At 41.6% G+C, this 21,397-nt stretch overlaps 1 protein-coding gene across 4 annotated transcripts in view; it reads left to right on the forward strand.

The window, feature by feature from the left end:
* The window catches only part of APOO (apolipoprotein O), a 59,381-nt gene that overhangs the window by 23,681 nt on the left and 14,303 nt on the right, over positions 1 to 21,397 (forward strand). For 3 of the 4 annotated variants that reach the window (XM_087938203.1, XM_087938202.1, XM_087938201.1), the window contains exons 2-7: positions 11,799 to 11,909; positions 12,790 to 12,909; positions 13,242 to 13,296; positions 15,043 to 15,138; positions 18,812 to 18,903; positions 21,257 to 21,364. In XM_087938203.1, coding sequence (XP_087794329.1) covers positions 11,799 to 11,909; positions 12,790 to 12,909; positions 13,242 to 13,296; positions 15,043 to 15,138; positions 18,812 to 18,903; positions 21,257 to 21,364 — 582 coding nt within the window. The remainder of the gene's footprint in view (positions 1 to 11,798; positions 11,910 to 12,789; positions 12,910 to 13,241; positions 13,297 to 15,042; positions 15,139 to 18,811; positions 18,904 to 21,256; positions 21,365 to 21,397) is intronic. The other variant, XM_087938204.1, reaches the window with a different exon arrangement.

Here is a 21,397-nt window from a genome sequence, read left to right on the forward strand (position 1 = left end):
CGCAGAATGCCATTTCTTTTCCAAGCCTACAATGTGTGGACCACCTGAGGCATGTTTGCGCTGGCCAAGATATCGCCGCTCCTGCTGTCTCAATTCCTTCGGAGCTGTCGGACTTCTCCGATGTTTTCAGCGAACAGGAGGCAGACCGATTACCCCCACATCGTGCTTATGATTGTCCCGTGGACCTGATACCGGACGCTCCATTGCCAAAGGGGAGATTATACTCCATGTCGGAGCCCGAGTTGGTTGGATAAAAACTTAGCTCGGGGATTTATTCGACCCTCGTCATCCCTTTTCGGCTCCCGTTCTTTTTGTTAAGAAGAAGTCGGGAGAACTGCATCTCTGTTGTGATTATAGACAACTAAACTCTATCACCGTGAGGAATAGCTATCCCTTACCGCTCATTCCGGAATTGATGGAGCGGTTGCGGGAGGCTACTATCTTCACTAAACTCGATCTGCATGGGGCTTACAACCTGGTTCGGATGCGCAAGGGGGATGAGTGGAAGACAGCGTTTGGCACTCGTTATGGTCATTTCGAGTACACCGTCATGCCATTTGGTCTAACCAACGCTCCCGCTGTATTCCAGCATTTGATGAACAACATTTTTCGGGACATGCTGGATCGGTTTGTCGTGGTGTATCTGGGTGATATTTTAATCTACTCTCGGTCCAGGGATCACCACCTTCATCAGGTCCGTCAAGTGCTGCAGCGTCTCCGGGAGCATAAGCTCTATGCGAAACTGGAGAAGTTTCTTTTTTCAGTCGTCGATAGAGTTTTTAGGGCACATCATTTCTCCCGAGGGCATTGCTATGGACCCTAAAAAGGTTGAGGCATTGTGTAGTTGGGAAGCCCCTCATCGAGTCAAGGACGTCCAACGTCTTTTGGGATCCCCCAACTACTATCGGACTTTTATCCCGGACTTTGCTAAAGTAATGGACCCCATAACTCAGCTCCTCCGTAAGAAGGTCCCGTTTGTGTGTGGGGGCCCGCAACAACAGGCTTTTGACATTTTAAAGAAAGCGTTTGTAGCCGAGCCGATATTGAGGCATCCTGATCCGAATCTTCCATTTGTGGTCGAGACAGATGCCTCTTATGTCGCTATCGGAGCGGTACTGTTACAAGCTTCGAAGGATGGCGCGCCTCTTTTCCCATGCGCATACTATTCTAGGAAGCTCACAGCTTCAGAGCGCAACTACACCATCTGGGAAAAGGGGTTGTTGGCCATTAAGGCTGCTTTTGAGACCTGGAGACATCATTTAGAGGGGGCTCGGCACAAGATAGAGGTTCGGACAGATCACCGAAACTTGGAACATTTGACCACAGCTAAGAAATTGAACCAACGCCAGATTCAGTGGTCGTTGTTTTTTGCCAGGTTCAATTTCTCCATTACTTATGTTCTGAGTGGACAGAATCGGAGTGCAGACGCGTTGTCTCGGAAGCCCGAGTATATCAGTCCCGAGGATCCTCTTCCTCTACGAACGGTGCTACCACCAGAATCCTTGGCCGTACTGCAAGATCCAGTAGACTTGCGGGCTCGCATATGAGAGGCGCAACGATTGGATGCGTGGACGCAGCAGAGACGGGGGGACGTCAGACCTGATTCTCCATGGTCCATTGAAGAGGACTTGCTCCGACATCGGGGTTTATTATACGTACCTACCAGGTCGTTGAGAGCTCTCATCATGACACAATGTCATGATAACCCCGCTGCTGGCCATTTTGGATTTTATAAAAACTTGCATTTGGTCACCCGGACTTTTTGGTGGCCTCGGGTTCGTCACGATGTGTTCTCTTATGTCGCTTCTTGCGTTCAGTGTAGGCAAGCGAAAGCGGCGTCGGGTGCGCCCCCTGGACTCCTCCAACCATTGCCAACTCCGGGCAGACCATGGGGAGCGATCTCCATGGACTTTCTCACGCATTTACCATCCTCATCGGGCTACACGACGGTGCTCGTGGTAGTTGATATGCTGACTAAAATGGCTCATTTCATTCCCTGTCGGAGATTACCTTCATCCCGCACTACGGCTCAGCTATTTTTACAGCATATCTTTCGTCTGCATGGACTGCCAGATAGAGTGGTTTCTGATCGTGGGGTTCAGTTTACTGCGCAGTTTTGGAAACAGTTAATGGCAGCGCTACAAGTTCAGGTGTGTTTAGCGTCAGCGCACCATCCGGAAACTGATGGCGGGACTGAGAAGGTGATTGGCATTCTTACCCAATATTTGAGGTGTTTTGTTAATCAGTGACAAAGCGATTGGGTGAAATACCTCCCATTGGCAGAATTCGCTTTTAATAACTCGCAGCACACCTCCACTCGGGTAACGCCATTTTTCGCGAATGTAGGTTATCATCCGCGCTTCTTCCCATTAATTTGGATGGATTCACCGGTTCCTGAGACACAAGATTTTCTGGAGGAACTACAAGCGGTCCACCATTTAGTAAGGCAACAACTTGAACGAGCGAAAGAGGACTATAAACGGTTTGCGGACCGGTCACGTTGAGCACCGCCTCCGTTCGCTGGGGGTGACAAGGTGTGGTTGTCCACGAAACACCTTCGGATCGATCGTCCAATTAGGAAATTGGATCGATCGTCCAATTAGGAAATTCATCAGTCCATTTCCGATTGAGGCGGTTATCAACCCTGTGGCATACCGGCTCACCTTACCGCGCTCCATGCGTATTCACCCTGTATTCCATCGCTCTCTTTTGGTTCCTGACTCCCCGGACTGTCCTCTGCGTGCTCCAGCTGGTACGACTTCCCCATCATTGCCCCGTGAGGAGGCGGAGGTTGATGACACGGTGGTCAGCGTTACTGATTCACGTTGGCTCAAGGGTCGTTTTCCAGTATTTAGTCAGGCGGAGAGTGCATGACTTGGAAATTTGCTCATGGACGGATGCGTCTGCAGTTCATGCTCCAGACATCATTCAGGACTTTCATGAACGTTTCCCTTCGAAACCGCATCCGGATCGTCAGACCCGGGGGAAGGGCCCTGCGGTGAGGGATAGTGTTGTGGCTCCGGGCTTGGATTCAGCTCCTGTGACTGATATGAGTTCAAGTGAGGAGGACATGGCAGAAAAATATGAGCCGGCATGGCTTAGTGATTGGACTGATAACCAGGATGAGGAGATGGACGTGACAAAGGACGACAGACCTGATGTATTAGAATTGTCAGGACCTTTGACCTCCTCTGGTTCTTTATCTGATCAACAGCTGGGAATGGCTGACAGGGAAGTTTTGAGAGAGTCTTCTAGTGGAGATGAGAACTTGGAAAATTTGTGGTTAAATGTAAAAAATAGAAGACGGTTGAGAAGGCAAAATCAGCTGGAGCGAATGAGGAGAGCGAGTCAGTAAATTAGCACATTGCCACAATGAGTATAAAAGGACACAGCTGGGCTGGTACATTTTGCCAGGAACAAAATGACTATTTGAGTGAGGACGTTACAGCAAGAAGCTCTGAGACTGGAGATTTATTGCCAGGACTGGTTTGCCGGACAGAGTAAAGATTTATGCTGTGGTTTCTGCCAGCCGTTATCTTGTAAGACTTCTTTCCGTTTGATTTAATTGTGAAACAGCTGCTTTCTGTTTTGTTCGTTTGAATTTTGAAGGGGAGTCATAACACATTACTATATGCTATTCCTCCTGCAAATCAACTTTCAATCCTGGTGTCTATACTACATAGCTTTCTCTAGTGGCTTGCATGTGGCAACACAAAAGCCTTCATTGATAACCATTGCTTCTCTTTTGTTGCCTCTATTGCTTCCCTGCATAGGATGTTGCTGTTCTACACTGCCAGTTCAGCCTAAATGAATATAATGAACATAACTTTCCCCAGTATTTTCTCAGTCTCCTCAGGCCTCTTTGTCTTCATTTCTCCATCTTCATAGTACATCATAGTACATTAATCCAAATCGACATACCCACCTTCTGTTGCCTCCTAACTGCCTTTCCTTCCTCAGTGTTTACTATTCTCCTCACATACTAATTATCAATGATAAATGTTCTTATAACTTTTAGAAAAACATTGAATCACTCTGCAAACCTTGCAGAATAAATGTTCTCTTACTATAGTGTCTTCTAGGCTACGTGGTCTCATGTAATCCCAGAATTGTTTTTATTGATACTTTTTTCCTAACTCCAATTTAAATAATTAGAGTTCTAATAAAGTATTGCCCAACCCTTCTATTTGAAAACAAAAAGTTGTCTCTATAATTTTGCTCTTTATCTATAATACACATTCTGTCTAATTAGCCCCACAGGCAGAGAATAGTAATTCAAAAAGAAAGGAACATTTCTAGTACAGGTAGTCCTCAAGTTACAAATGTAATTGAGCTTGCCCATTCCATTTGTAACCCAAGGATTCATGGGAGCGAATCTCTTACCTTAAACAAGATCACTCCCTGCTTTTGTCCACACATTCGATAATCAAATATGTGGCTTGTTAAGTACACATGAGGTATCGGGGTGGGGAAGGAGATGGGGGGGCTAGTGATGGATCAGGCCACCTATTTCAGACCACCCAAGGCTTACCCTGAGCCACAGCTACCTCATTCTCCCTCCTCTGGGCTCCCCACAATTGTTTACCCCCCAATCCTGTCTCATTGGGTGACTTACCTTATAAAGATCTGTCTCCTCTGCAGCCTGTTTCTTTGCCTGCTTGCTCCTTTCTCACTGGAGATCCATTTGACAAGCCTCCGGTGACAAAAAAGGAGGTGCACAACCTTCTGGGCCTCTTTTTTCACCACTGGAGGCCTCATCAAGCAGATCTCTGTGAGAAAGGAGGTTTGGGAGGCTATGCATGTGGCCCTCCAGGCCTCCTTTCTTGTCAGCAAAGCGCTTGAGGATTCTGTTCCTTTAGGCTTTGATGGCACTTTTGAAAAAGCCTTTGCCAGTAGGAACAGCTTCAGAGGGACATGCCCGCACCTCCCAAGCTCCGCTGGTGCCAACAAAAGCTTTTTGCAAAGGGTTACCAAAGCCTACAGGAATGCAATCTCCCTGCAGGCTTCGGCAAGGAAATGGCAAACAGAGGGAAGGTTTCAGGCTATTTGCAAACATCCAGGCCTTAATTCAGAGAATAGACGCCTAAAGTGTGAGATCACACGAGTTCAATAGCGTGAGATCTTGCGCTACTGATCTTGCATGATCTCATGGTACATTAGGCCTCTGTTCTCTGAGAATGCACCGAAAGCCTGAAGCAATGATGCAGGCAAAGAAAGCACAACAGATTAGAGATCTTTGCAAGTTAATTGAGTTTCCACAGGCAGAGTGCATTTGAGGATCCAGCTGGGGGGGGTGGAGAATAGGAGGGGCAAATGTTACAGAGCCTCTGCAATCATTCATGAAGAACAGTTGCAGGAACTGGGTATGTCTAGTTTAATGAAAAGAAGGACTAGAGGAGAAATGATAACTGTTCCAATATCTCAGGGGCTGCCACAAAGAAGAGGGAGTCAAGCTATTCTCCAAAGCACCTGAGGGGAGGATGAGAAGCAATGGGTGGAAACTAATCAAGGAGAGAAGCAACTTAGAACTAAGGAGAAATGTTCTGACAGTTAGAACAATTAATCAGTGGAACAACTTGCCTCCAGAAGTTGTGAATGCTCCAACACTGGAAGTTTTTGAAAAGATGTTGGATAGCCATTTGTCTGAAGTGGTGTAGGGTTTCCTGCCTAGGCAGGGTGTTGGACTAGAAGACCTCCAAAGTCCCTTCCAACTCTATTATTCTATTCTATTCATTCATAAGAAGGAACAACTACCATGGTGCTTGAAATACATAATTGCAAGACTTGTTTGTAAGTGCTAGGGGGCGCTTATCGTGTAACTTCGAACATTCACTAAGGGAATCTGGTTACCTGTAATAAATTAATACTGTGTTTTCCCAAAAATAAGAGCCGGTCTTATTTTCTTTTGGGCTTGAAAATAAGCACTTGGTCTTATTTTCAGTGAGGCCTTATTTTTTTTAAGTGCAGGAGGGGGCGAGTGCGGAGGCCAATGTTAGTGAGAGCAAGCTATTGCTGGCCCTGCCCTCTGCTTGCCCATGGCTGCAATGGGCCAAGCTCTCGGCATGCCTTGGCCTCCACCCACTCTGTCTGCTGGCCCAGCTGTTGCTGGGCAGAGGCAATCCCAATGCGCCACCCATTCAGTCCCACTGTCTCTTGGCTTGCTTGCAGCTACACCAGACAAACCCTCACAGGGTGTCGGGATTGCCTGCCTTTCCATCCCCCATGCCTCTGTCTCCACCTGCTGCTAGTGCTGCCACTCAAGCCTCCTGCGAGCCCCTGTGAGTTAGGCTGCCATGCAGAATGTCTGGATTTCCTTTCTTCTCCACCTGCTGCCTCTGCCTCCACACTCCGAGTTATCAGTATTTACCTTGTGCAAGGTGCCGGCAGGCTGTCGCTGCTGCCAGACACCATCAGCCCCCGTGTTCTTACCATCTCTCATGCTGGCCACGACCATTCCCCTGGCTTATTTTATGTGTAGGACTTATATTAGGCCCACCCAAAAAAATCAGGCTAGGGCTTGTTTTTCGGGTGGGTCTTATTTTGGGGAAAATACAGTAATAACTGACTTTTCAGAGGTGGCTTTGCCTGATTTTCTCTGGCCACAGGTGTTAAACAAGATCATTCTTCATTAATACTTGGTTGGGAGATGATCAGGAAATTCCATGACTCTAAGTTAGATTATGTAGTGTGATAATAATTGAAAAAGCAACAGAAGACCAGGAATGATAAAAGCTTGTTTATTTAGCATTTGCAAAGGCCAGGACCCCTTCTTCCTCAAATGAGAGAGATAGGAGAAAACTGATACTCCTTCCTTAAATCTCTAACTCTACTCGGAATTTGTTTTAGGACCATTATCATTTTTCCATTATATTTTAAGGGACCATCTCTCACTCTCTGTGTAATCTCTGTTTTTAGTGCTTTTTTTTTTCGTAAATCTCACATGAACCTCTATGGAGAGCAGCCTATTTCTCATTGCATATCTAGTATGCACTCTAAACACTTCGTCCATCTCTGTCAAAAAATTTCCTTGGTTACCTCCAAAGCCCCTGCCGACAACTCTGCCATTATCTGTGCTAGGTTTTCTTCCTTTTCTTCTTCCATATTTTGAAATTTCAAATAAAAATCTGCCTTGTTCATCTCTAACACTTTCTTTGCTCCTATCTGCTTGTGTCAATTTATAGTCAAGTTATCCCACTTTTTTCTGTTGATTTGCCTCTCTCTTCTACTTTTTGTATACATAGTTCATTTTTGGCCATTATTTGTTGGTATATATTTTCCCTTCTACTTTCTCTATTTTCTCTTCCATTTTCTCCATTCTTTCATGTCCTCATGAAGCGTTTGTATCATGGCTTTCAATTCTGCTTGTTGCACATTTGCTTTTTCTTGCTGAAGTAGGGCATTCAAGGTTCTTTGGCCTGCAGGGCTGGAGGCTGCCAAAGAAGATGCTGAGGATGGTGTTGGTGTTTTCTCCATTTTAAAATATTTAAGTATTTATAGTCCCCAACAGTTAAAAAATATTTCCTTTGTTGTCCCAGAAAGTTATAATCTAAAACCAGGTTTTATCACTCTTTAGAGCTTTTTCTTTTCTTTGGGTTCTTCAAACCCTAATCCATTTAGTCATAGGAAAATAATTAATATAGCAATAATTTGTAATCGAAGTAGGCCCACCACGCCCAAGAGTTCCACCACCAGCAGGTTTATGTCCAAAGGGAGAATCCACAGAGCAAGAAAAAAAACAAAGGAGAAGGACAATACTCAGCTTCTGTTGTCCTTGTCTGTTTGCTTTCATTTAAATTCCCGAGAGCTACACTTTTTTTTAAAAAAAAAAGCAGTCTCAGTGTTCCGCTTTCTATTTTAATTCTTCAGTCGAAACAGCCTCTTATCATTTTATTCTCATGCTGCAAGGTTATGTTTATCAGTCAGAATATTTTCCCCTTCAATTTTCACTTCTGCCATTAGGTGACACTGTTGCTCTGCTTCTCCCTTCTTTCTCTTTTGTATACTGTATATCCAGTAAAAGTTTTCAAATTGTAAAGTAAGATAATAAAATGTTTAAATATATTTTTTAAAAAGTTCCATATAGTCTTTTATGTTATCCAGAAGGTCAAAGTTGGTGTTATATTCTTTTTGAAATACCCAGTCCAGCTTCTTAAATAGATTCTTTCAACAAACTCCTTTAAGCCATTTCCTGTTCTAATTATGACTCTTAACAATTCTCCTTGCAGCTTTTCTTCTGGGGGTGAAAGAAAGAAAAAACAATCCCACCTCCTTTAGGTCTCATTTCCCCTTAATTACATTCCAGAGGGCTCTTCTATTTGTTCTTAAATATTCAATTCAAAAGTATCACACTCAGTCTGATAACACAGCTTTCACTTTCTTACCAGTGACTGCCCCAGCTTCAGAATGGCTCACAATAGCCGTCTTCTTTCCTGTCAGATTGGAGAGCCTTCTCCAGATCGATCAGGAAGTTTTCAGGCTCCCTGCAATCAATGGAGTGTGCCCTCTACAATCATCACTCCTCTGAGGCGATTTAGGTCTTTTAGGACCCCTCTAACAGCTGGATATCGACGATCCCCACAGAGCTCTCTGAGAGGCATGTCATAATGCTGCAGCGTCAGCGTCAGCCTCACCCTCCCGGGCCTCAAGGTTTTTATGATCAGTCCACACCTCGAATAGAACCTCACCGTCCTCTAAGAGATGCCTCCATGTCATAAGGGCCCACCAGACTGTGAATGTCTCTTTCTCCCATATAGCACATCTTCGTTCAGTTTCAGTAAGTTTGCAAGAGGTGTAGGTGTTGTAGTTTGCCCCCCTTGTTGGTTTGTAAGAGAACAGCCCCCACAGCCACATTGCTGGAATCATCCTGCACCATGAAAGGTTTTGTGGGAACTGGATGTCTCAGTATCGGCTCTCTAGCAAACAACATCTTCAGGTTTTCAAAGGCTTGCTGACTTGCCATTGTTCATTTTAATGGGTGACCCAGCCGAGGCTTCCCAGCTATGTGCTTTGTTTTCAGGAGGTCCGTCAAATATTACTCTCAGTGCTGGTGGGCCCCACAATTGCTGGACGCCTTTCTCTTGGCCGATACCCTCCGGCCAAGCATGTGCCGGGGGGGCTGGCAACACTGGCAGGTACCCACTGATGACCACTCCCCCCTAGGTAGTAACTTGGATGTCCAATAGTGGAGACAGGCTCTGATCCCCTCATGGGCTTCCTAGCGGGCCCTTGATCTGCCTCCAGTTGCAACTTCAGGCTGGCTAAGTGGAAATGCCCAGAAGGAACTGTTGGTTGTTGGTTTGATAGTGATGGCACCAGGCCAGCTGAGCCTCTTCCCCCTGGTCCCCACTATACCAGGACCCAATGTCCCAAAAACTGACCTCTCCAAACCTCTCCCTCAACCAGTCCATGGTTTGGCTGCCAAGTGCAGTGGAGTAGCTCCACTCCCCTTCATCATCCTCAGTCAGGTGCCTTTCCTGCCACTTCATTAAATGGCTGCCAGACAGGATCAATGTGGGCAATGACTCCCCAGCACCTGCAGTCACCGACAAACTCTTCCACCACTCCCTTGCTGGAACATCCCTCTGACCTGCATCCCTCATGGATGTATATGACTCCTGGTTGACAGTTGGAATACCTGAGCCAGCCCGCTCCTTGGGACACACATCCAGGGCAGGGGCGTCTTGTGTTGCTGTCAGGGCTTCCAAGGTGGATGGTTCCTCTCGTACTGCAGCCTCTGCCCCGGCCTCTGTTTCCTCTGCCATCTCTTACAGCTCCCCCTCCATGGGAAGAGGTACTAGCTGGGGTGAATTAAAAATAAAGGTAGCACTGACTTCCCGTCATGTTCTGGTGTCCCATGTCAAGAAAGTCATTGCAGTGTCCCATGTCAAGAAAGTCCAGCAACATAGTTCAGTGTGGTAACCTTTATCTTGTAAATGTGAACCTGTCACAGAGTGACCAACAACAAAGTTATCAAAGTCAGTGCTACCATGGTTTACTCCTCCATCCCTTATATTGTGCTCTAGGCCCGCCCTGCAGTTCCACCCTTCCCTTTCGCACCTATCACTCACTGCCAATACGCTCTTTGTGTTCCTGAAGCATCCCAGCTGCTCATCCTGGGCCAGCACGTCCAGCTCCCTGCACCTGCACACACCGATAATTAGCTGTTCTGCCACAAATCAGCTGTATTCAAAGTCTGTGCCTCCGCTGGCTGTCCACTGGCTCCATGGATGCAGCAGGCATTCTGTACGATCCCTGCGGCATGCCAGATGTAAGGTAGGCAGGCGTGCAACTGATGTGGGCATCCCAGCTGGCAGCTCCTCTTCTGCCTGAAAGACAGCCTGGTGTGGCCATCAGCAGCCATGTGTATGTGTCCCATGCCATTCCTCCCCCGCCCGAATGGCAGCTCCAGGCCGGCTGGCGGACTGGGAGTTGACATAAGCAATTTTATTTTTTAAAATAGACTTACCTTCTTTTATTCTGGAAGAACATATACCTTCCCTTCCAAATTGTATGATTTGTAGCTATGGCAAATCACTATTGCTTTTGCTGATTAACACCCAAATACAACATCTTACAGAGTAACTGCATTCCCTTGAAAGCTCACTGTGGCTGCTTTGAAACCATCCTGTGTTTATTGCACAAGGATCTGCACAGATCTGTTTGTTATGTGATTGTTTTTGAGTTTTGAACTCTACATGTTAATGGCAAGAAATACTAGGACTTAGTTGTTTGCATTCAAGTTTTGAGTTTGTTTTAAGCTTCTGCTATTTTTGAGGGAGTTGTAGAAGCATTGAACTTCCAAAAGGAGAGTTATACTTGACGAACCATTTGAATAAAAGTAAACCTTGCTGTACAAGAAACATACGCCACTCCCTTGTTTCTAGAATTAGGTCATGGTGTCCAAAACAAATACTAATTGATCATAAAAACCTGACCTTGTAATTTGATCAAGAGAATGAATTCTTTTCAAAAACATGTTTACATCTCTTTTTGAAAAATGTCATTGGCTTTCCCCCACAATCAGCCCAGTGCTTTGTTTTAAGCTCCTGGCTCCTGTAGAATGTTTTCTTCCAATAACACAGGTTTCAACTATCTTAAATAGAAATTTACATATCTGACATACCGTGTTTCCCTGAAAATAAGACCCACCCCAGAAACATGCCCTAACTACTGCTGGCCCTGCCCTCTCTGTCCCATTGTCTACTTGCCGGCAGCCTCAATCAGGGTCAAGTTCTCAAGCCACCCCGATCTCAAGCCACCCCGATCTCCACCCACCCTGCCAGGAGGGCAAAGAGCCCCTGTGAGGTGCCATGGCCAAGAAGTTTCCCAGCAGCAGCTGGGCCAGCAGGCAGGGCAGGTGGAGACCAAGGCATGCCGAGAGCTTGGCCCATTTCAGCCATGGACAAGCAAACAGTGGGACGGAGAGGGTGGGGCCAACAGCAGCTGTTCTCCCACTCCTGTTCGCCCCCGCACTTGCTGCCTCCTGCACTTAAAAAAAAAAGACCTTCCCGAAAATGAGCCCGAGTGCTTATTTTCAAGCCCAAAAGAAAATAAAACCGTATCTTATTTTTGGTGAAATATGGTAGTACACATCAAGTACAGGAGATACAAGGAACAGACTTATTGAGACTCAAAAATATACTTTTGTGGATTTATATGTATCTTTAAGTTTGTACTTTACTAAAACTGTGTAGACGCTTGACAATAATTTTGCTTAAATTCATGTTTGAATTGCAAAAATATGTATCTATTCAATTCCATTGGTAGATATGAAATATTTCCATTTTTATTATACTTAGATAAGGCAGTTGATTGGTACACCTGCTACCTTAAGCTTGCTTGCTGTACATGTATATGCTGATTCTGCTGAGAATAAATCATCCGAAAAGAACCTACTAAAAATTGATGAGGTATGAGTCTATCTTTTCTCTAAATGATTTCAGTATGTAGATTCATAATTTATAATTCTTCTCTTCTAATGAAATTATTCTTATTTATTTTATTTTTTCAAGTTTTATTTGTTTTATTAATATAAAAAAATCCATTTCAATCAAAGTGTGTTGTCTGATTGTACAGTTGTTTTTAGGTGATCACAATCAAAATGTTCACAATAAAATTAATCACAATAATATTAATACTGTAGTAACAACATTTTTTTTGTCCATTTTAACAAATTTTCATTTTAACATTTATTCTTTTTATGTCCCTTTCTTTCTAACTTCTGTTTTTATTGTCTAACAATCGATAAAATGTCCCATGTCAAAAAGTATTTAGTTTCTTCTTTGTCCTTAATAATAAGTGTTAGTCTATCCATTTCTGTACATTCTAGTATTTTCATAATTACATTCCCCATCTGTCGGGATCACATCACACTTCCATTGTTGAGCATATACAATTCAAGCTTCAGTTAATACACTTAAAATACAAGTATATAGTATATATATAATATTATCTTATTTTTCTGGTAGAATGCCCAATAAGAATATTTCTGGTTTCATGTCTATATGCTGTTTTATCATTTTTTTCCCACCAGGTATGTATTTTCATCCAATATTTTTAGCGTATGGACATGTCCACCATATATGGTAATATGAACCGGGTGTTTGATTACATTTCCAATATTTAGCAGATCTATCCTTATACATTTTCGCCAATACGTTTTTCTTTTTTATGAAGGTGTGTTGCAGTGCTGCCTCATTCTGGTTAATGTAGAAGAATTTCCCATGTGGAGAAGCCCCAATAAACACTTATTAGAACATAAGTAATAACTGTATTTACTGGTATTTACAGCTTTCACTCTATACCAGTCCATCACCAAAATCAAAGTATGTGGAAGATCCAGAGTCACAACTGGAACAAACTATTTCTCATCTGCGGCATTCTTTGAAGCCATATGCAGCTTGGGTTCAGGTACAGCATTTAATTTTGTTACCATCCCAATAACTGAATAATTTGTATAAGCATGTAGCTTTTATTGCACAAATTATATGAGTAGAATCTACTTCTTTTGCAATCTAAACTGTAAACACAATAATTTCAGTATTATTGCTTTGTCAACGCAGTTATTTTGGTGATAGCCAATCTTGTCTGATCTCACAAATTTAATCAGGGTTGGGTTAAAAATGCCAGGGCCTATGGTTTACACTGGGAAGACCAAGGAATATCTCATACTTAAATTGCTTTGGAAGAAATGCTGCAATCTTTTAGTATACTAATAGTTGTTTCAACTTTTCCCCCTTTAGGACTGTACTGGGAAAGCTATGCCTAAGGTAGAAAAGGCCTGTGAGTATGTTAAAGGTGAGAGCATGTTTCCAGAAATTAAACTATACGCATTGTGGAAATATTACAATACACTGTTATGTTCTTGTGTTACTGTACATATTGTACTGTAACTTCATTATTCATTATCTGCTTACATTCCCACTGCCTATGATTGTTTTATGAATAAGGTCATATACACCCTTCTGACAACAGTAGAAGGACACTTAAAAAGATTATTTGGAAGATATTTTATATAAATAGACTTCAAATATCTAGATTCGGTTTAGATATAGGCATTCATAGTGAAAGTAAGTTAATGTTTATACAGTTGAAAATACCATTTGGGATCCAGAGTACAAGCCCTGTGCTCTGTTTAGAAATCCCAACCAAAGTATCTTTAATAAATGCTATTTAATGTCTACTTGAACAGTTCCAGAACCCAATACCTCTCTTTCTCTCTCTCTCTTCTTTTAACATTCCCTGGCATGTATTTTCCTGTTGCCTAATTATAACAGGCCATAACATCCTTTCAGATAATTTCATTAAGTTACTTTTTGAGCAAAAATATGTTTAGGCTACTTTAATAACATGACGGTTGGAGGTGAGGAATAAGGAACAACTCTTATGAATTCCATGATGTAGGTAGTCCTTGCTGAACATCCATTTCTTCAGTTACCATTTGCAACTGTTTTAACAGAGAAGTTAGTACTCTACAGGCGCTTTCATACATTTCAGCAAACACAGATAGTCCTTGCTTATCAATTACTTATTCAGCAACCGTTCAAAATTATAACGGCTGAAAAAATAATTTTATAGCCAATTTAAGTCAATTTATGACCTTTACAGTGTCCCTTAATCCATGATTGCCATTATAGGCAATATGCATTATCCTATGCCTGATCTGTATTATTTTCTCCTTCAAAAGTGGGGAGATTGATGAGGAAAGGTTTACAAGAGATTAAGCTTCCAAACATCAAAAGCAGTAAATTGCACTGACAGCCTAAAACGGGCACACTATGCAACTACCTTACTCTCTTTAAATGCTTTCCTCTCCAATCTCGCCACTCTGAGAGAGTGCAGTTTTTTAAAAAGCACACAATTTCTGTAAGCAATGTCCTATTTCTTATCCTTCCTCCTCTCACAGAACAGACTGAAGAGAAAGGGATTTCAGGAAAGTAATGTATAATATACTGTATTTATTTGTATGATAAAGTATGTCAATCTAGTAAAAAGTCTAAAACTTGATCAAAATTTTAAATGTCTTTATCTGAATGCAAAATAAATAAATAAATAACATTTAAATTATATTTTTAAAAAAATTTCAAAGAGAACAGCTTTATAAATAATAAAGAAAAGAAATATGATACAATTACATTTCAAATTTAATGCTGACCTGGAAAATTGATCTTGATATGCTAATTACCTGTGAACAATAGCAACAGTAAAGAACAGTGAAAACAGAAGACCAATTGTTAATATTTGATTATGGCAGGTATACCTGATTCAAATCCCAACTAAACATAAAAGTTGATTGATACTTCCTAGTCAATCATTGTTTCTTAGTCTAACTTACCAGCAAGATTGTCACAAGGACACCGTGCAAATATCTTTCTAACTAACAATATTTATTATATTAGATACCAATATATCAAATGTATTTCTAATTTTGTAACTAGCTATTTATAATGGAAATATACAAATAATAATTTAATACTCCAGAATACTATTTAAATACTCTAGTAAATAGGTATCAGTTGTAATGTAATACTGTTTTTTTTAAAGAGAGTTATGAAATCATCAAAGCTCCACCTCCAGGATTTTATCCAAGGCTTGGTGTTATAAGTTTTGCTGGTATTGTTGGATTATTCTTGGCAAGAGGTATGTTTTCAATGTTTCTTCAAATTTTGGTGTCGTTTTTTTCTTTAAGCAAGGTAGAATTTAAACTGCGATGTACAATTAATTGTTACTGTGATGCTCAACCAGAGTGTTACCATCATTAAACTCAAAATAAAAAATTCAATACATCAGCATTAGAATTTATTTGGAATAAGCTGAACATGCTTCAGACAAGAGGACCATGTATAACACAGGTGTAAAAATACTTATTACAAACCAACAATTGTACCAACTAATTCAAAAGTAAATTCCATTAAAGAACATGATGATTATGCATTTAATGACTCATTTTTATACAGTGAGAACATACATATTCTTGTACAGAATGACATTACATAAATCATGATCCTCTTTTAAAGCCATTATATCTGTCTGTCTGTCTGTCTGTCTGTCTATCTATCTATCTATCTTTGGTTATTTGGGTTTTCTCCCGCGTAAAATTGGAAGTATCTAGGCGACGTTTCGATGAAGTCTCATTCATCATCTTCAGGCTTGTGTCTTCGGCTTTGTGCTTCTCAGAGTAATGTGAGCTTGCAGTTGCTTCTTCCTTTTAACTGCTAGTGGGGGTGTGACCTGATGGGGGCTTTGCTGTGTTCTGATTGGGTGGGGGTGTGTTCTGATTGGTTGGGGGTTTGGCTGTGTTCTGATTGGTTGGGGGTTGGCTGTGTTTTGATTGGCTGGGGGGTGTTTTGTTCAGGTGGGGGCTTGGTTGTGTCTTTAGGGTTGTGTCTTTGTCTTTAGGGTTTCTTAGGATGGTGGATATTTTTCTGTTTGTGCAGAATGCTGTTTTAAAGTTGTGTTTTTGGAGGATCTTGCTGATTTTGTCTGTTGTGCCTTTTATATATGGGAGGAGGGCTTTGCTGTTCTCTTGTTCTCTGTCTTGGATTTTGGTTGGGGTTTCTTTTTGGATTAAGTGGGTAATCTTTCTGTGGAATCCATTGGCTGTTAGTACGTTAGTGAGAGTGTGTAGCTCGGTTTTTAGGTGTTTGTCGGCTAAACATTTTGTTCTGGAGATTAGTGTCTCGGCTACGGAATTGATCTGTGCTGGGTGGTGGTGTGAGAGTGCGTGTTGATAGCGGTTTGTATGTGTTTTCTTCTGATAGATGGTGTGTCCTAGGGAGCCATTGGATTTTTTGTATAGTAAGACATCTAGGAAGGGAAGTTGATTGTTAGCTTCTGTTTCCATGGTGAATTGTATTTTGGGGTGTAGGCTGTTGAGGTGTGTGAGGAAGTTGTTCAGTTTTTCTTTCCCGTGTGGCCAGATTATGAAGGTGTCATCTACGTATCTGAGCCAGAGTTTGGGTTTGTGATCATATTTTTCTAGAGCTTGTGTTTCAAAGTGTTCCATGTAGAGGTTTGCGATGACAGGTGAGAGGGGTGATCCCATGGGTGCTCCTTCTATTTGTTTGTATTTTTGTCCATTATAGGTGAACTATGTATTGGATGGGCAGTGGTTGGTCAGATCTAGGTTGTGCTTGGGGAGGTTGTATTTGTTTTGGGTGGATGTCAAGGCTTCTTTTATAGGCGCGTGGGTGAAGAGGGATATGACATCGAAGCTCACTAGTAAGTCGCTGGGCTGTAAGTTTTGTTTCTTTATGATCTCAATGAACTGGAATGAGTTTCTTACGTGTGAGTTGATGGATTCTGCATAGGGCTGTAGTTGTTTGGCGAGAAATTTGGCTAGGTTTTGTAGAGGTGAGCCTATGGAGCTGACTATTGGTCTAAGTGGGGTTCCTTCTTTGTGTATCTTGGGGAGACCATAAAGCTTAGGGCATCTGGATGATTTCTCTCTGGGTATGATTGTTTGCTGGATTTCTTCGCTGATGGGGGAGGCTTTTATTTTGGATCTGGTGGTTTTTTCTAGGTAGGTGGTGGGGTCTGTGTTTAGGGGTTTGTATGTGGGGTCTTGGAGTAGGTTGGTTAACTTGGTTTGGTAGTCAGATGTGTTCATAACCACGTGAAGCCAAACAACAGGATCGCAGCTCACCAGCTCAAATCCCCCGGCAACTAAGATTAACCTGAGTACAACCAAGCCCCCACCTGAACAGAACACACCCCCAGCCAATCAAAACACAGCCAACCCCCCAACCAATCAGAACACAGCCAAAACCCCAACCAATCAGAACACACCCCCACCCAATCAGAACACATCAAGTCACCCCCCACTAGCAGTTAAAAGGAAGAAGCAGCTGCAAGCTCACATTACTCTGAGAAGCACAAAGCCGAAGACACAAGCCTGAAGATGATGAATGAGACTTCATCAAAACGTCGCCTAGATACTTCCAATTTTACGCGGGAGAAAACCTGAATAACCAAAGATCCACATACAAATACCCACAAAAACCTCAGAATATATATATGTATGTATGTATGTATGTTTTCTTAAGTTTTTGCGGGTGTCTATATGTATGGTATTCAGCTTTGGGTATTTTCCCACATCATTATAATTGTCAAACACAGTACAGAAGCCTGATGGTGGCAGATGAGATTCTGCCGAAACATTGCTACAACTTTAAAAGCACAACTATAATGACGTGGGAAAATACCCGAACAAAGCTGAATACCATACACATATATATGTATGTATGTATGACAGACATCACAAATAAGCATTGTCTTCATATTATTGCTGAATTCATAAGTCAAAGATCATAGCTATAAGGTATGTTTTGTATATGGTATAAGTTCTCAGTCTCTAGTAGATGAAGTAGAGGTAGAAAAAAATCCTGACTAAACCTTATCTCTGCTATTAATCAGAGATCCTTCCAGGATAGATAGGATAAATGAATAACCTGACACAGTATAAACACTAGTTATTTATAAACAGTATTTAATTACCAGAGCAAGTCTTTATCATTTGTTGAATCTATCTATTTGGCCAGACAATATGTACTTTTTCAGACATTTTAGAATTTGGAGATTGAATTATAAAGTAAGAATATGTGGGTAGGGTCTTTCAATGATCAAAGCCAGGCTTGCATCATCTTGCTACAGTGTTTAGTATTCCTTTGCTCTTCACTTCACTTTTCCTATATCTTTATATCGAATTGTCATCATTTTATATACTTTTCCCTGCCTACTTATTGCTAAAGTAATTTGTCAGGCTGAGAATCTACCCTTTTGGGGACATGGTGCAGTGGCTTAATGACAGTGGAACTGTTGGGCAGAAATGGTCTGCACACGGTTCGAGCCCATCTGTGTTAGACAGAATGAGCTCCCATCGCTCACTCCCCAGATCCTACCCACCCAGCAATTTGAAAGCATGCAATATTGCAAGTAGATAAATGGATACCACTTCGACAGGAAAAACCTAGCTATGTTTGTGTGTGAGGTGAGGGGAAGCCAGCTCTGGACCTAGCCGGATGTGAGACAACACAACATAAGGCGAGGTGAGATCAGCAGAGGAGTCTGGAAGAGTCAGCAACCTGAACACTGCTAGTCAGCTAGTGTAAAATAGTTTGTCCCTTGTGGTGCACCAAGGATAGGCACGCAAGCACTAAACAGAATGAACTAGCAATTTAGGCTATCAGGATTGCATTGTGTGTAGCATTTGTAGATTTCCCTGACATTGTATGCTGTACTCTAAGTAAGCCCTTTTAATTTCATCTTATTCAGTATATCACACATCAGAAGTAACATTTCTTCTATGGAATAGGTTCCAAAATTAAAAGATTGGTGTATCCAATAAGCTTCATGGGGATTGGTACTGCTGTCTACTATCCACAGCAAACAGTTGCTGTTGCCAAGGTAATTATTAAAATCATCTTTCTTATTTATGTACTCGTACATTTCTTGTAATCTTGTAATTTTACTTAAATAATAGATTTAGTCCAAAGTGTTGGGTATATACAGTGTAAATATAGACATGAGTTAATATGTCTGGATGCATACACATACAAATATAGTTGAGTCTACTTAGTCCCAGTCCATCATGATTTTTTATTTATCCTGGTATATCAGTTAGGGAGATCTTAGGGATTTGCAAGTCTAATTCTAATTCCTTAATGAATAATCCAGGAGACAAAATGTTCTCATTAGCACATACTTAATATCACTATTTTTTCTGTGGAGCCTCTTATGAAAAAAATTTGTGGATTCCGGTAGTTTCCTTTCTTGTCAGTTACGTTTTCCTCTTCTTAGTAATGTTGAAGACAGCTTTTTTATTTCTTTGTTTTATTTTATAAAGTGTGTCTACTTAACCAGTTGCAGCTAAAAAAGTATATTAGAACTGTATAGCCATCCTTTCTTGAATATAATTTGAGACAGTGCAATATTTTCCAATGATACTGTGCTTCCCTGAAAACAATACCTATCCTGAAAATAAGCCTTAGCTTGATTTTTGCATGTGCACCCAACATAAGCCCTACCCTCAATTAAGACCCTGCCCACTCCATTATACCTAGTTGCACAGGGTGGGGTGAGGCACACAGGTAAAAATCAAGCTAGGATGGTGATGGAGATGGTGGAACTGCTTTATCTTCAAACAGTTGCAGCCGGATCTCACCTTGCCGGCCCACTTCTTCTGCCACTACGTACATTGCCCCCGTCTCTGTTTTGCAGTCCATAAAAGAGCTCCAGGTTGACGTATGCAGCACCCCATGGCCTCCGTTTTCACCATCAGAGGCACTGTCAAAACTTGTTTCTTGACTGCAGAAGACTTTCCTGAAGTGGGCCAGCAGCGACCACATGGGCTTCTGCTGGGCAGGGCTGTCAATGCCGCCCTGAGGTGAAACAGTGGAAGACATCCCCCCCAAAATAAGACCTGGTGCCTCTTTTGGAGGCAAAAAAAAGTATAAGACTGGGTCTTATTTTCAGGGAAACATGGTAAATACTGAACCAACAAAGCTATCTATTGTTAGCTGTCCAGCTAGCAAACACCCCCCCCCCCAAAAAAAAGAACTCCTAGGACATTATTCTTCCCAAAAAGTAAAACTTTATTGAATGCACTACATTGGCACAGAAGAAATGAAACCAGCTGAGTTTCCCATGCAAAAGCCCACAGAATTAAACTTGCTTTTCCCCTTTGGCCATCCCCTTTAGTTCATTGTGTTGTCCAATTAAATCAGCTCCTTTTGTTATGAGAACGGCCTGTATCGTTCAAACACCTGCGCAGCATGATCTTGGGGTTGGCAGCAGGGTCTCGGGATCTGCAGACAGTCTTTGCATTCCATTCCCACTGCAGACATTCCAACTACCCCCCTCCCAATTGTAGGCAAGCTGAGAGCAAAGAAGTAACTAGGTGAAAGAGCGAATCATTCTTGACATCTATTAAATGAGTCCTGAAAGTATAATATAATGTGAAATGATGGTAGATGAAGTTGTTTAGGGTGGGAGTTTTCTGTTCTGTTAATAAATGCACAGAACTAATGCATACCTGCTTTTGCAGCTGAAATTCAGAATTTCAGTTTTTAAACTGTAAATGTTCTCAGAGAAAAATGTTTTCATTTGTTTCTGTCAAGTCTCACACTTTTCAAAATCATAGTTTTAGCTACATCGGTTCACATTTTGTAACTCTATAATTTGTTCTCTATTGAATCATAGCGTGGAAATTTAAGGATGTTTACACAAGCAGAAAAAAAATTGCCCTCTCTATACAGATTTGCGGCCCCTTAAAAGCTTTCTGGAAATACTTCCTGTCAATACGGGGTTAAGTGCAAGATGTTGCTATGTAAAATAGGCACAGGAATTTCTGTTTGTTTCTGTAAGCAGTAATTTAAAGCAAGATTTCTACTTACAGTTTATTTCAAAAGTGGTAAGAAAATCAGATGCTTTTTTTTTTGTTTTGTGTTGCCTTTTCCAAATAAATGTCAACTATATACTTTATATTATAACAAAGTCATACTGAGCAATACTTGTGGCTGACCTATAAATTCACTTTTATGGTGGCACTGGAGAAATTGAAAATGTTGTATAATAGGAATACCAGTGTTTGTATATGATCAAAGTATTTTAGTATAAGTTGAATAAAGTAGCAGTTATTTCTTGTGTCATGATTTGCTATACTACTTACTTAAACTTAGAAATGTACTATTTATTGAAACTGATAAAGCCAAAGTATACCTCTTAAGATGACTATCATCATATCACTGATTTTTGAAAGGTAACTGGCTTTCGCCTATATGACTGGAGTCTACAAGCATATATACGCCTAGAATCTCTTTGGAAAGATAGTTCAAAAAAGAAAAAGTCTGCAAAAGGAAGTAGCAAGGTATGGTATCTGAAATGTTTCTTTCCTGATGAG

This window comes from Pseudonaja textilis, chromosome 8 (genome assembly GCF_049901715.1).
Source record: "Pseudonaja textilis isolate UNSWEBS1 chromosome 8, rPseTex1.2, whole genome shotgun sequence".
Lineage (NCBI taxonomy): Eukaryota > Metazoa > Chordata > Lepidosauria > Squamata > Elapidae > Pseudonaja > Pseudonaja textilis.